The 15414-nt window shown below is 39.8% G+C and overlaps 1 protein-coding gene across 2 annotated transcripts in view; it reads left to right on the top strand.

Annotated features, from left to right (window-relative positions):
- Nucleotides 1–11364, top strand: part of PTPRJ (protein tyrosine phosphatase receptor type J) — a 64619-nt gene extending 53255 nt beyond the window's left edge. For both annotated transcript variants that reach the window (XM_065755223.1, XM_065755222.1), the window contains 12 exons: nucleotides 812–1016; nucleotides 1136–1254; nucleotides 1832–1919; nucleotides 2909–2950; nucleotides 3850–3937; nucleotides 5549–5639; nucleotides 6434–6507; nucleotides 6632–6766; nucleotides 7262–7381; nucleotides 7930–8090; nucleotides 9108–9243; nucleotides 10601–11364. In XM_065755223.1, coding sequence (XP_065611295.1) covers nucleotides 812–1016; nucleotides 1136–1254; nucleotides 1832–1919; nucleotides 2909–2950; nucleotides 3850–3937; nucleotides 5549–5639; nucleotides 6434–6507; nucleotides 6632–6766; nucleotides 7262–7381; nucleotides 7930–8090; nucleotides 9108–9243; nucleotides 10601–10759 — 1418 coding nt within the window. In that variant the 3' untranslated portion in view covers nucleotides 10760–11364. The remainder of the gene's footprint in view (nucleotides 1–811; nucleotides 1017–1135; nucleotides 1255–1831; nucleotides 1920–2908; nucleotides 2951–3849; nucleotides 3938–5548; nucleotides 5640–6433; nucleotides 6508–6631; nucleotides 6767–7261; nucleotides 7382–7929; nucleotides 8091–9107; nucleotides 9244–10600) is intronic.
- Nucleotides 11365–15414: the final 4050 nt, after the last annotated feature.

Below are 15414 nucleotides of genomic sequence, written 5' to 3'. Positions count from 1 at the left end.
GTTTACCCTTGAGTTGTCAGACAGCTGCTAGTTTGAGCTGTTTTGTCATCACTTACATCACACATCCCAGCTATATAAACTGCCCCTAGTTTCTGGGGGGGATTCGAAGTTCATCTTTTAACAGCAGGCACTGCACAAAATAATGCTGTTCTGCAACTGGTGTCCTGTTGATCACCGTTTGATTACATTATCCTATTTTTCTGAGTCACAAAACTGTTCTGGTCACTGACTGTTCTATCCAATCTGTCTCTGTGACAAGAGAAAATGTAAAACTCCTTCATTTTTCGGGTTTTGGTGAAAAGACTGTGTCAGGCACAGCAAGACAGTAGAGGCCAGGATGAGTTTAGCATCACCCTGAATGCAACTTGGTACTGTTTGAGCAGCATGATGTTATCAAGCATGAATTGCCCTTTTTCTGTCCTTTTCCTTGTCTGTGGGGTATTCTCTACATTTGATAGTTATTTGAGTGGGTATGGACATGACTGATTGGTGTAGCAAAAATTGTCCACAAATACAGCAGAATCCATCACTAACATGCCTTTACAGAGAAGCTCTGCTGTGCATGAGAGAAGTAAAACTAAAAGGAGATTAAATAAATCACATCTGAGAGTAGAAAAGGTAGCCAAGTAAATTGCACTGCAGCAGAGGGAATTTCTGAGACTGTGTGTTGCCCTCAGTTCTTTTTTTTTGTTTCAGGCAGCATTTGTGGAGTAATCAAAACTGTGGTTACTGTGGCACGCTCTTCAACTGTGCTGCTTGTCGCAAAAATAGTGGGTTACGTGTATTTCTTTTATCCTTGTTTTTCCTGAAGGTTGTTGGCCTTCAAAGTCTGATTTGGGCTACACATACAACGATTTCAAGCAGAAGATCACAGACACCTACGTGACATATGTCGTAGACATAGAGGAGACATCATCTTTCCATTCTGAGAATGGGCACAAAACTGTTGATGTAGGCAAGGGAAACAGCATGTATGGCTATGAAAATGGACCATTGATTCCTCTTCACTCATACAGGTATCTATCTTGCTGTAGTGGAAAGCAAGAAGGTAATGAAGAAATTATAGATCTTGCCTGTGGCTGTTAAAACCATGTCATGTATGTGTTTTGTTCTTTTTTTTCTCCTTTATTAACAGAGCAAGTGTTGCAGGTTTCACTAATATAAACTTTACTGTGGCCAACAAAATTATGGGAGAGCAAAGTTATGTGTCGTTTTCACCCTGTTCTGAGGTGGTTTCATTACCCCAGGATCCAGGTATAGTTAATGTATGATTGACAGTTTTGCATGTACATTGTGTTTGGAAATTGCTTAATTACAAGAGGTTTCAGGATAGCAAAACACCAATTGATCCACCCGTGAAGGACTGTTCCTTTCTAGCCTTGCAGTGTGACTGCTCAATAAAATCGTATCTACCTAGTCCTGCAGGTGGCGTAATTTTTTCCCCATGTATAACTTCCAGTATGGAAGCAATCAAAACCTGTGCTACTTATGGCATTCTAAAAGGGATTGGATGGTACTGTGTGATTTAGGTACATAAACAAACAGCAAAAAGTATCTACTTTTCCAACAATTCTGTTAAATTATGAGCGGGTATATTAGAGTGCAAATACTGAATTTTCATCTCATTTTTTAAATTAATTTCTCAATCTAGTTTTATTATTTTTGTTGAGTTTTCGATACTGGTACTGCCAAAGGACACAGTAAAGAAGATCCTAGTGGAGCAGAGTGTTTTTTTTGTCAGTCGCTAGGTTCTCTTATAGCGTGTTGATTGATATAGAGCATTGTCAAAGAGGTAAATAAGTGATGAATAATACTTGTTCTCTTTTACAAGGTGTTATTGCTGGAGCTGTTATTGGATGCCTTTTAGCTTTAGTGGCGGTAGTAGCAATAGGGGGTTACATATTCTGGAGGAGGAGAAGGTAACTTGTTCATTATTTTCTTTGTTGTGTTGAGGAATATCAGTATATTGCTTCTGTATCTTCAAAAAAAAAAAAAAAAAGGCCTCTTTTCCTGTTTTATCTTCTTTCACCATGATGCTTTAAAGTACATTCTATTTAAAATCTTTTTTGTTACGGATCAGAGTTGTTGCATCAAACTAGATCAGTGCCTTTGTTCAATTTTTAGTTGTGTACTAATGAGTTGAGAGCAGATTTGTTTAGCTCTTGAGAATTTGTACATGCTTTTGAAGTTAGAAGTGAGCAAATATCAGATGGTTGTACTAACAGGTATATATAATTGTATTGTAGGTGGATTTATTTGAAAATATTCATTACAGCTCTTTTTAATTGCTTGCTTGCTTGTTCCTTGAACTTCCTGTCCTGGAGTTTCCAAAGCGAATTAGTTGTCTTAAGGTTTGAGTTGATCTCCCAGTTTCTACGGGGGCTTTTCTGTGATGCTGATTGTGTGCTGCATCCCTTCTCAAGAGTAACTGTAGGGTCTTCAGTCCATTTATCTGAGCTTCTGTAAAAAGTTGCTGTTCTGATAAGTTTTCTGAGTCCAGGAGCTATGGCACACATCTTTTTGTTCAACTTTCACCTTCAGTACAACTGATGCATCACTGTTGAACCTTTCTGATAGGGATTCTGGGATGAGCAGCAGTTGTAGAGAGATGTTAGTGATGCAGATCCCTTAAATGTACTTCTTTCAGCAAAACTGTGCTTTGTGTTCAGGTGTTTTGGTCTGGATCCAACAGAAACAGTTCCATTGTAAACCACTGCGGAAAGAGTGATGCAGTATTTTAATTCTACTGCAGGTGTAAGATTTGCCTCAGGAGTATTTTGTGCAGAGTGAGATGCCTTACAAGACGCAGTTCTGAACAGACACATGACATATATATCAAAAGAAATCTCATATGCATTCCATTAATTTCTACTATGAGCATGTTGTGTTGTTTTTTTTCTCCTCATAGGAAAGATAAAAGAAATACTGAAGTGTCTTTTTCTCCAATTAAGTAAGTCTTTGCACATTTTTTTTGAGCTCAAGTGCTACATGTAAAACTTCCTCTGAACCTAATGCTTGTTTTCTGTGCAGTTTCGTGTATGATTTTGCATGAAACATGACTCAAGCCTCCGGACTGAAAATTAATCAAATTGATCAAGACTTCACACTTGCTTCATGAATCAGCATTAGTTATGCAAATGGCCCATACGGTTTAGAAAAGTTGGTTGTTTTTATGGAACACAAACTTCTGAACAGACTGAGAAAACAAAACAGTCCAAACTGTTGGTTAAGAGCTCATAAGCAAAAAATTTGCATTGGGTCCCAGACTTTCCTTTAGATGGCTACTTTGAGCAGAGCTGTTAATTCAGATGAAGTAATGGTAGTAGCTGGCCATGGGAGGGTGACCACAATGTATTGGAAATCACAGGCAGTGCAATTGAACCAGGTTATTGGTACATGCATCAGTTCTTGTTATGAAAAGACATACACTGAGTATTGCATGAAGTTTCACCTGTGTAACTTTGGTAGTTGGAATAAAATACACCAGAGAATGAGGCCAATCTGATGGAAGGGGAGAATAATAGCTGACTGACACTTTCTATCAAATTCTTCTCCTGAAGGATGCACCATTTTTTCCTTGGCTGGAACAGATCAATTAAATGCTCTGCCTTTATATCCTGTCTCCTGTAAATGCTGTTTTGTGGGTACTACTAACAGTCGTGCTTTCGTTCTTAGAACCACATAGTGAAATGTACAACTGCATGTGACTAATCAACCTTTTTTCTTCCCCCACCCTACTCTCCCCTGAAGAATAAAGAAGTAAGTAAAGCACATTTTGTAACACATTAACTGAATTCATGACTTATTTACTTAGTATCAGTTACCAATACAAGACTTCTCTCATTTTAGATCAAAAATGATTAAAGTGGAGAACTTTGAGTCCTACTTTAAGAAGCAGCAAGCAGACTCCAACTGTGGTTTTGCTGAAGAGTACGAGGTGTGTGTCCTCACTGGGGAGAGCTTCTTGACAAATATTTTTGGGAAGCAAACTAGCTTTCCTTTGTAGTGTGTGTGTTGTTTACTCAAGGGGAAGAGAAGAAGGAGCCCTTATTATGGACACCACTGGGCTGCATGTATAGCTTTCCCTTACCTGATTCAGCTCTAAGTTTAGTTGAAGTGCATGTTAAATACTTGTCCTGAGCCATTAGATCCACCTATGAGTTATAGCATGGCCTGTTGCTCAAAGCTACTGGCAGAGCTAAGACCTCCAATGTCCTTGCCCTAGTTGACTTACTGATGTTTGCACTCTGGGAATGCCATTTAACTTCTCTCCACTTTATTTCATTGTTTTTTTAATTTTTATACAGCAAGATAGATCTTTCACTAATATCAGGTTGCTTTGATGGATTATGTTTGACTTACAAACCACACATAATATGTTGAAGTAGACAATAAGCATAATAATATGCATATTCTTGATCAGTGACTTAGATAATGGGATAGAGTGCACGCTCAGCAAGTTTGCTGATGACACCAAGCTGAGTGGTGTGGTTGGTACAGCAGAAGGAAGGGATGCCATCCAGGGGGACCTTGGTAAACTTGAAAGGTGGTCCCTTGTGAACCTAATGAGGTTGAACAGAGCAAAGTGCAAGATTTTGCACTTGGGTCAAAGTAATCCCAGATACGTATACAAACTGGGAGAAGAACTCCTTGAAAGTAGCCCTGGCAAGAAGGACTCAGGGGTACTGGTTGCTGACAAACTTAACCTGAGCCAGCAGCGTGCACTTGGAGCCTGGAAGGCCAGTGGTACCCTGCATTCCACCAGCAGAGGGATGGCCAGCAGGGTGAGGAAGGTGATTGTCCTCTCTTCTGTCCTTATGGGGCCTCAGCTGGCATACTGCATCTAACTCTGGGGCCCTCAGCACAGAAGAGATGTGGAGCTTTTCAAGAGGGTCTGGAGGAGGGCCATAAAGATGGTCCAACAGGCTAGAGCACCTCTTCTATGAAGATAGTTCAATTGCTATGAAGTACAAAAGGCAGGAATCAACTATTGGTGTTGTCACTGAAGGATTTTATGTTGTCAAGTCTGCTGTTGCATACTTTTATTTTTTCTGCCCCCCTTGAAACTGCCATTATTCTTTTCAGGTGAAATTCTGTCCCTTTCATTGTACCTTGTGGGCTGGTGCTCCACTCTGCTCTCTTGTGATTTTGCTTTCTTCTTCAGTCCTGTCATAATGTAATTTGCTCCCTTTCTCCCTGTAATGCTTTCAAAGCTCATGCTAAATGGCTCCTTGCCTTGGGGTTAGAACGAGTCAGTGCTGGTGTGGTGTACTTTTACAAAACTATTTCTGGGCTTTTGAAGTCCATTTTTGGGCTTTAAACATGCTATTGCTCCTCCATTCTGTATTAATCTCTTATCTGTGAGCTTTGCTGCTGCCATCCTCCTGCTCTGTTTGTAAAAAGCTGATGTTTGTCGTCATTTAGTCCAGTTTAACATGCCTCCTTATACTTCAGACACTCATGGAATTTGTAATCATCTGTTTCAGTTGTGTTCCTTATGTTTCCTAAACCAGGACCATGTGCTCATGAATCTTTTTTTTCCCTATAGGAACTGAAGTCTGCTGGTGTTCATCAGCCCAAATTTGCTGCTGAAATCCCTGAGAATAGGGGGAAAAATAGATACAACAATGTCTTACCATGTGAGCTACTCTCTCAGGTTTTATGTCTTCTACTAGTTGAGATTTTAGTAGAAAACCCCAGGGTATGGCTGATTTTGGTTTTAAACCCAGATGTTTCAAAGAGAAATTAGTTTTGTCACTGTCTAAATAAATGAATTTTATGCTGTTCTTTTCCTTGAATGAACAACCTGTATGAAATTGCTGGATGAAGAAACCCAAAGAGCTTTCCCTCAAAAATGCTCTTTAAAAGAACTTTCCTTAAATAACCCGTTTTCATTTTTCACTTATGAGACCCTTGCACTCCATATCTATTGGAGTTATGAGAAATATTAAGATATTGCTGGACAGCTTTGCAAACTAATGACTTAAGCCCTGCCAAGCTGCAGGCATTCCAGCAAAGAGAAGTGTGAAGGAAAAGCTGGAAGGGTAACAGCGAGTGAGTTTAGCAATGCTTGGAAGGAAAAACCTTGACTACAATGGCTTAGGAGAGAAATTACCTATTTTTCTGTAGTGACTCAAGCTATAGTGAATTTTGGCTATGTATGATTTATGTGTATGTATGAAGATACAAACAATGTTTAGGAATCTATTTAATATTCTGAATTTTTTAATTGTCCAGTTGTTTTTTTTTTTTTCTGAAGACCTTCATTCTGAACTCCCAACTACCACTGCTTTGGATCCTAAAATTATGTTCTTACTGTTAGAATGCACGTTGTTCCAGAACACCTTCTATGCAGAAACCATGTATTAGAACAGCAATATTTTGCTAAAAAGTTTCCAACATTCATAATTTTATTTTCCTTTTCTTTCTGCAGATGATATTTCTCGTGTTAAACTTTCAAATCCAAGCTGTGCGACTGATGATTATATTAATGCAAACTATATGCCTGTAAGTTGCTTCATTGATTGAAATGAAAAATACACATTATTTTTATGATACAGGCTTAATAGATCAGTCAACCTCTAATGGTTCATTGTTGAAGGTGTGTGTATGTGTATTGTTTTTTTCCTAGGGATATATCTCAAGGAAGGCATTTATTGCTGCACAGGGTCCTTTACCCAATACTATAGAAGACTTCTGGCGCATGATTTGGGAGAAGAATATCTACTCTATTGTCATGTTGACAAAATGTGTTGAACAGGCCAGGGTATGGTTTTTTTGTGTCTTTCTTTTTTTTTTTTTTTTTTTTTTGGTGGACTGATATGGGTTTGTTTCATTTTAGTATAAAAATGAATAGTTGTATCTCTAATTTAGTTGTTGCCATAATAAGCTGGGGGCTGGCTACTCTTATAAACAAGCATCCATTTGTTTTCTGAATTCACTGAGTCCATATTTAAAATCTGTTTTCCTTTATAGTTGCTGACTACCAGAATAGATTGTCCCAGGCAGGTTGTAGAATCTCCAAATTTTTAGGATGGGCTCTTTGTTCTAAAGAATGGTTTTGGTAGGTCTGCCTTGTGCCTTGGGATGAGCCATTAAGAGGAGTGAAGTACCTTCCAGACCTGCTTCAGGTGGCACGTTATTTAAATCTAGTACTCAAGACCAAGTTTGAGTCACAGGAAACTATCATGCCATGTCCCGCTGTTTTTCCTCTGTTTCATTTTTCTGTGTAAAGTGTTGAATCTTTAAACTCTCTTCTTAGACGAAATGTGAGCAGTATTGGCCAGACAAACAATCCAAGAGTTATGGTGACGTTACTGTGACAATGGTCTCAGAAGTTGTTCTTCCAGAGTGGACGATAAGGGACTTCAATGTAGAAAATGTGGGTAAATTGTCAGTTGTTAGTTGTAACCAAATATCTGTAGAAGTGGTTTATTGTATCAGTGACCTCACATGACAAGAGATGGTGGAGTGACAGAATATAATGATTTCACTAAAGCTTAATCAAAATGAAAGTGATCAGAGAGGAAAGAATAAGAGCAGTTACAAAATCCAGCCTGCTATTGGTAATCACCGGTTGCCCTATCAGTGATCCTGCAGCTCCCCGAGACTTCCACCAAAATGCATGCTTTATGCAGATACTTTAAATACACCCCAGACCAAACAATTAGCCCCATCAAGCTGCATCTCTGTCAGCAAATGTAATGCAGACGAGAAGATCTTGGAGTAAGGTGAAAATGAAATTGTTGCAAGGTATTCTCTACTGAAATGGAGGGATGAGGGAAGCTTGAATATTAGATCAAATGACTGCATGATTTGTAATGGGCAATTTTAATGCAACTAAATCTTGTGTAGTACTTATGACAGGAAGCTCTACTGTTTCTCTTTTGAAGCGTCTTTGTTTTCCTTTTTTCATTCTTGCTCCTCTAGGCTGACACGCTGGAGGGCCATACAGTGCGTCAGTTCCATTTTACATCCTGGCCAGATCATGGAGTGCCAGAGACAACAGACCTACTAATCAACTTTAGACACCTTGTTCATGAATACAGCATTCAGAATCCTATCGACTCTCCTACTCTAGTGCACTGCAGGTAGGAAGAACGTACCCATGTTCAACATGCTTTCATTGTGCTGCATTTTAAGTACTATTTTTTTTTTTGCATTGTGATTTGAAATAAATGTGTTAAGTCTCTGCTTCTAAGGATACTCACCCTGCTGAATTGGAATGTTTGTGTCATGCCTCAGAAACATAGCAATGTTAACTACAAGGGCTGCTCTGAAAGCAATGACTCCTGCTTTATTATGTTGGCCCACAACACTGAAGGTAAATGCTGGTGGTATGGCAATAGAGGCTGAACCTTCCCACCTATATTCTGCTATGTGTTGTTGCCACGTGGCAGATGGCAGCAGAGAGGTAGCTAAAGCAAAGGCATGCAACTGAATTCCTCCATGCAGAAAAAGGTGTCATCCATTGACCTTCATTGGTGTTTACTGAATGCTTATGGAGACCAACCAGTGGATGTCAGTGTAGCGAGGCAATAGATGGTGCATTTCAGCACTGCTGACAGCAAAAGTAGGTCACCTATGTGGTGTAGATTTTTACAAGTGGGGTATGAAGGCTCTTCTTCATCACTGGTGGAAATGTGTAGCTAATAGTGGTGACTACGTTGAAGAATGGTGTTTTGTTGTTGAGAAATATCAAATATTAGAAATCAAATAGTGTTATTATGCTCTTTGTATCTGTTGTTGTTTCTGTGGAAATAAATAGGAGGCATTACTTTTAGAGTGGCCTATGTAGATAGTAAAGACAGTGTGAAATTTCATTAGAACAATCTCTCTTTCCTAGTCTGGGAAGTTTAGGTGCAAAAGTTGTCTTGTTGAGTGCTTTTAGATGTGATCTTGTGGAATATGTGAGGCTGGGAAGCCGAGAAGAATGTCCTTCCTTTCTGGTCAGGGAAAAAAAACACGCATGTGGACTGTACAGACTTGGACACCTGTGCCATTGAAATAATAGAAAACATTTTGCTAACTTCATTTGCTTTTCATCAGACCACAGATAAGCTGGTAGTTGAGAGAAAACAGTAAATAGCTTCTCTGTGACCTTGCAGTGCTGGTGTTGGGAGGACAGGGACGTTTATTGCCATTGACCGCCTGATTCAGCAGATTGAAATGGAGAATGTTGTGGATGTGTATGGAGTGGTGTACGATCTTCGAATGCATCGACCGTTAATGGTGCAAACTGAGGTAAGACTATTTTTCATCCAGCACTGTGTTTCTCAAATATGCTCAACAATCTAGAAAAGGCAGACTCAAGATTGTAACTCAAAACTACAGGACAGTGAGACATTATGGAGCAATCTGAAATCACCCTTAGTTAAATTTCCCTCCTACCTGCCTCATTTCTTCCTGCAAAAGTACTTGCAGCCAAGGGAGTTATAGTGAGTTTTGTAGATCCATGAAATCTCATTACAGGGTAGTTTGAAGGACTGGTATGTTGAGCTAAAAAGAATCAAATCTTGAAAAATACTTTTTGCAGCTTGTTCTACCCTTTTGAGTTTTATCCTCATAGCTACAAGCCAGAATTACTTTCAGTCAAGTGGTCTTTGCATGCATCTTTCTTGTTCTACAGGAACAAACATATGGCCAACGGCATCCTGGCCTGTATTAGAAATAGTGTAGCCAGCAGGAGCAGGGAGGTGATCATCCCCCTGTACTCAGCTCTGGTGCGGCCGCACCTCGAGTACTGTGTTCAGTTTTGGGCCCCTCACTACAAGAAGGACATTGAGGCCCTGGAGCGTGTTCAAAGAAGGGCAACAGAACTGGTCAGGGGTCTGGAGCACAAGTCTTATGAGGAGCAGCTGAGGGAGCTGGGATTGTTTAGTCTGGAGAAAAGGAGGCTCAGAGGAGACCTTATTGCACTCTACCACTTCCTGAAGGGGGGTTGTGGTGAGGAGGGGGTGGGCCTCTTCTCCCTGATAAATAACGACAGGATGAGAGGGAATGGCCACAAGTTGCGCCGGGGAAGATTTAGATTAGACCTGAGGAAACATTTTTTCTCTGAAAGAGTGGTCAGGCACTGGAATGGCCTGCCTAGGGAGGTGGTTGAGGCACCATCCCTAGCGCTGTTCAAGAAGCGTTTAGATGAGGTGCTAGGGGATTTGATTTAGTAGTTCAGTGGGTAGGGATGGTGATAGGAGGATGGTTGGACTAGATGATCTTGTAGGTCCCTTCCAACCTAATGTACCTACCTACCTACCTATTCCTGCTGGAACTACTGCACTCATCTGAAAAGGTGTGTGGATTAACTCAGCCTGATTTGGAAAAGGCTGTAAAATTTCTATCGTTAAAATCTTTTGAGGGGATGTTAGGTGAGACAGTAAATTCAATCCTAGTATTTTTTTTTACTACTGTTTGCTTAGATAACCATGAGATCCTTTCTAGCCCTGTTTTCTATGTAATATACCTTTTTAAGAATAACTATGTGATAATTTCCAATGCACTATATCCAAAAAGCAAATCTTAGTTTGAGGAGCAGAATTACTTTCTAAATAAGTCATTTGCTAGAACTGTATTATTCACCTTCTTATTTTTCTCCCATCAGGACCAGTATGTCTTCCTAAACCAGTGTGTCATGGATATTATTAGATCACAGAAAGAGAAGAAAACAGATCTTATTTATCAAAACACAACAGCAATGGCAATCTATGAAAACTTCACACCTGGACCAGCTTTTGGGAAGGCCAATGGCTATCATGCGTAACCGGGATGCAGCGCAGTCTCTCCGGGAATTATTGTCTGTGCATGAGAAAGGGGGATGTTCTACTTACATTTTCCTGGATTGTGTGCAGTGTCTCGTCTGGTTTCTCCAGTTCTGTCCTCATATGAAGAAGTGGTCTTCTTCTGGAGGAAAAAAAAAAAGACAATGCTGGCAGGAGCCACAGATGGATTAAAAAAAAAAAAAGAAAAAGAGAAACTATTTAAAGTTAACAGAGGAGTTCTGATTTTTCTTGGGAATTTAACAGTACTGATAGGTGAAATAGCATTTGCAGTACGAACAATGAACTAGAATTTAAATATTAAAATAATAACACAAGCTTTTATTACAATTTTATATGATTTCATTTACAGACACCAGGCTTGTGGGCTGTTTTAATATATTTGATTATAAGTTTTGGGAACGTATTTTATCTGCTGTATCTGGTTACTTAGCTAATAGATATGTGCCTCTGTGATTTATTTTTTTTTCCTGAGTTTTCCTTTTTATTTAAAAAAGGAGTACAAACACTTCCTCCAAATGGACATTTGTACTTGGAAATTGTGCCTTTTCTAGTTGCTACTCTAGAAAAAAAAAACAAAAAACAAAAACAGCAGAGATTCTATTTTTGTACTGATTCTCTTAATGAGAACACAGATTTTTAAATAAGGCTTATGTCAAACTTAACTGTAGTTGCACTGTTGGCAGGACTCTCCAGGAGTTTGGAGGTGAGCTTCGTTTTTGCATTTCACCACAAATATCCCCTGCCTTAATGTTTTGGTGCCTCTGCTAGAGGAAAAGGAGTGTGATGTGTCACTCAGAGCTTTAACTGTAGTGAAAAACTGAGCAAGTGTGTACATGGATGTGTGTGCAGGGGTGTGTGTGGGTGTGTATGAAGGACAGAATAGCTCCTCCCTGTTCCTGGTTGATATTCCAGTTTTTGTACAATGATGATTTATTTAAAGGTGCAATATACGATTTACTGAATAATGATTGCTCTATTCTAATAGAGTTTTACTCAGGTTGGTGTCTTTTTATCATTGTTGTTGTTTTTCCTCAAATGTGTAAATCTGTGAAAATGCTGAACTAAGTTTCCAAGTGTCCAAGCGCTCCCAAGCAGATTGACTGGCTTTACTGATTCTACCAAAACAAACTGCACAAGATTCTGCTGTAAAGACCAATGTCTTGGTTGTTTTAGCCGTTCAGAACTGAAGTACATCTTACCCGCCTGCATCTCATTGATACGATGTAATTGTTTTATAATTGTTTGCAATGTACTGCTGCTGTTATTTTAACTGGTCCTTTTAAAACAGAACAAACGTGCAGAAAACCCATAGTTGCTGATTTTGCAAGTCAAGGATTTGGTTAGATGTATTTTGCTGGTACATGACTGCTAGACTTATGAAGGCATTACCAATGAAGGACTTCTTAAGTACTTTGAAGGGGAAGTAGGTCTTTTTTTGGTCTTTGGATCATCGCACTGGTTGCATCACAAATGAATATGAAGTTTGTGAATGACGCTATAGAATAGCTATCAAGTGGTGAAAATCTTGTGAAGAGTTTATTAACCAGAGTCTCTGGTATTCTGCTGCTTTTTTGTTGCTGTTGCTTTTTTGTTTGCTACTTTCTTCCTTGGTTTTTGGCAAAGCTGTCAGAAATAGCTGACACAGTTAGGAATATCAGCGGTATTGCAGTGGCACCCAGCAGCCTTGCAAATTCAGGGAAGTCTAGGAATTCCTGGTGCACAGCTGTAACATTACAGGTAACCAGAGGAACTCTCTACAACAGTGGAAAACCCCGTGGTATGTTGTGGGAGCAAATCTGGAGGACAAACCACAAAGTGCTTCAGCTTATTTTCTCATAGCAGCCACTTGTGGCTTCTTGAATATTTTTTCTCTCTTTCTCTGAAATCCTTTGTCGTTTGTTTTTTTTTTAATGAACACACGCACATATAAAATACCCACAAAAGCAAGCCAGACTCATGAAGTTAGTGATCCTCCCCAACCCCACCCAAAATGATGTTCTGCATAGTGGATCTCATAGTGCTCATGTGTCAAATAAGCCACTGGGACCAAGAAGAACCATTCCTAAGGATCTGGGAAGGCAGAAAGCCTGCCCTTTACAATTATATTATTTTTTTCCTTTTTGTCTTCTAAATACTGCACATCTGTTTAGAGCACAGAGCCAGTATTCATTATTCCACATCTCCAGGAGCTTGCTGCCTTAGGGTGGTGAGTGCTCTTTTGCTTCAGAGGGCCCTTCTTTTATACAGCACAGAAGAGAGGGAGATGAATCCTAGTTTGGATCCTGCCTTTGCATTGTGTTGCAGTGGAACCTATGAAAACTAACTAGAGTAGGAAGCATTTCTGCCTAGCCACCATCGAGATTCTTTTATTTTCTGCAAGACTATCTAACCCATTCTTTTGGTGTTGGAAACAGGTGCCAAAGTCTCACTTGTCATCATCTAAGGGGTATCCATTTTGAATGCAGCAGTATCTCCTTCAACAATTCTGTGATGATATATATCTTTTTTTTCTTCCCAAAAGTGAATCTTTCTTATAAGAGACTCAAGTTGAAACTAAATGACCTAGTGATCCCAAATATAAACGGAAAAAGTTGGTAAGGCTTAAAATGTTTTAAACAAAGTGAGATGTGTTGTAAGTGTGAATAAGTAGGAAATGCCTCACGGTGTATATCTGCGGGATGAACAGGATTGTAGGTAATCCTCTACTAGGGGGCTCATGGATCCCTGTTGGCCAAGATGACTTGAATTCCTGCAGATTTTTTTTCACTGCATTCTGAAGTTCTCTGTGTTAAAATTGCTGAGGTCTGTCTCTTTGCTCAGTGTTTTCTTCTTGCTGTTGCTTATCTAAACCTATTCACTTTCCAGGCTCAAAGCTCTGCTGTGTGGCAATGACATCTCCTGCATTTCTGTTTCAGTCTTTTTCCTATTTGGGGCCTGCTTAAGAAGGGAAAAGTTGATGTGTTTCAAATAAGTGACTGTTAGTTAAATATTTTGAAACAATGTACAAATTTTATTGTTTTCATATTTGTTGTACAGGAAATTTCAGCACACGTCTAAAATGTTTTTTTTTAATTTGATTTGTTTTTAAAAATATAAAAGTAACAATTAAAAAGAATCATCCGGAGCACTTTCTGTCATTTTCCTTTCTTGGTTTACTTTTGTTTCTCTTTTTATTGAAAATTAATTTGCCAAGATGCATGTATATTTCATTTAGAAAGGCTTTAGAGTTGGTAAGAAAAGTGGGTGGCGACCTTCGAAGGTGGTGTTTGAGTTGTGTATTCACATGACAGTCAAATACAGCTCCCTAAACAGGTATTGCTCTGTCACTGAGACTTGATTGGCAGGACTGGGACCTGGCCTTCCTCTAACCAAAGAGTTTGGTATCATTTAAAGGAACAGCACCTTCATCTAAACTCCATCAAAAGATTTCCATTCATAGAGATAACCCTTGGGTGAGATCCAGTGTTTCTAGGACTCAATTACTTCCAGAAAGACACGGGATTACAAATTACCCAACTGCATATGCATGTGAAGCATCTCAGCTAAGCCCAGTTCTGTTAGAATTCTTAGTTTCTATTCCTGGTTGTTATCTGAATCGCTCCCAAGGAAAATCATGTGCTTGAAGCTGGTACTGGCTCTCAGCATCTCTCCAGTTCATCACAGGGTGCTGGCATTTGCTGTAAAATCTTAGGATCCTATGTGGTAACCCAGCTGCTTTTTCTGAAATGATTGTGGTGAGATGATGATCCTGTAATCTTCCAGTGGGTGCTTGTGCCAGGCACACGATGGTTATCTGACCACTTTCACTGAGATTTGTGACAGAAGAGAAACCACGGTGACAAATCCTCCATGCAGGACTCATAGCAGCTGACTGCAGGAGGAAAACAACGGACTTCACAACGACCCTATAAGAGTCATTATACGAAGACACTTAATTCCAACTATGAACAGCATACATAGACAACTCCTGTGATAAACAACGTAGGATTGGGCCACATTGGCCAAGTGGCTACTTTTTATTCGTTTATTCGGTCTTCCTTGTTCCTTCTCACTGGCCCTACTCTTCTCCATTCATCCAGACTCCCACCTGCTGTCTCGCCTCACTGCAGAATAAGTTGGAGTAATTCAGCCAAGAACCTCTAAGATACAATGTTATGTGCTACAATTCTTGAAATCGCTTCCGTACCTGGTGTTCTGTAATGAAATGTCATGATTTTTCAGCCTGATCTCACAGGCATTTCTTGCAGGTAGAGGTTATAGTGTATCTGAAAATTGCATTTTGTACCTGGTCTTGTGTAGCAGAAACGCTAAGTCATGGCTTGAACCAGTGATTGAGCAGCTGGTGGGAACAGGGCACAACCCAGCAGTGCTCAGGTAAATACAATGCACCTGATAGATCAAAAGGGGTGGAGCCAGGATCCACCCCTTCCCAAACCTCGTTTAAAGGTTGGCAGCAGAAGAAAGACTATCTTGCTGGAGATCTCAGCATACCAGAGGCCTTTGGAAGGTAAGATTGTCTTGTCTCATCAGCAGAGGGATGGCCAGCAGGGTGAGGGAGGTGATTGTCCTCTCTTCTGTTCTTGTGAAGCCCCAGCTGGAATACAGCATCCAGCTCTAGTGCCCTCAGCACAGGAAA

The sequence above is a fragment of the Cyrtonyx montezumae genome, unplaced genomic scaffold, assembly GCF_038088225.1.
Source record: "Cyrtonyx montezumae isolate F1298 unplaced genomic scaffold, pur_monq_1.0 scaffold_10, whole genome shotgun sequence".
Taxonomy (NCBI): domain Eukaryota; kingdom Metazoa; phylum Chordata; class Aves; order Galliformes; family Odontophoridae; genus Cyrtonyx; species Cyrtonyx montezumae.
Note: the sequence above shows the minus strand (reverse complement) of the source record. Positions and strands in the feature narration are given on the sequence as shown.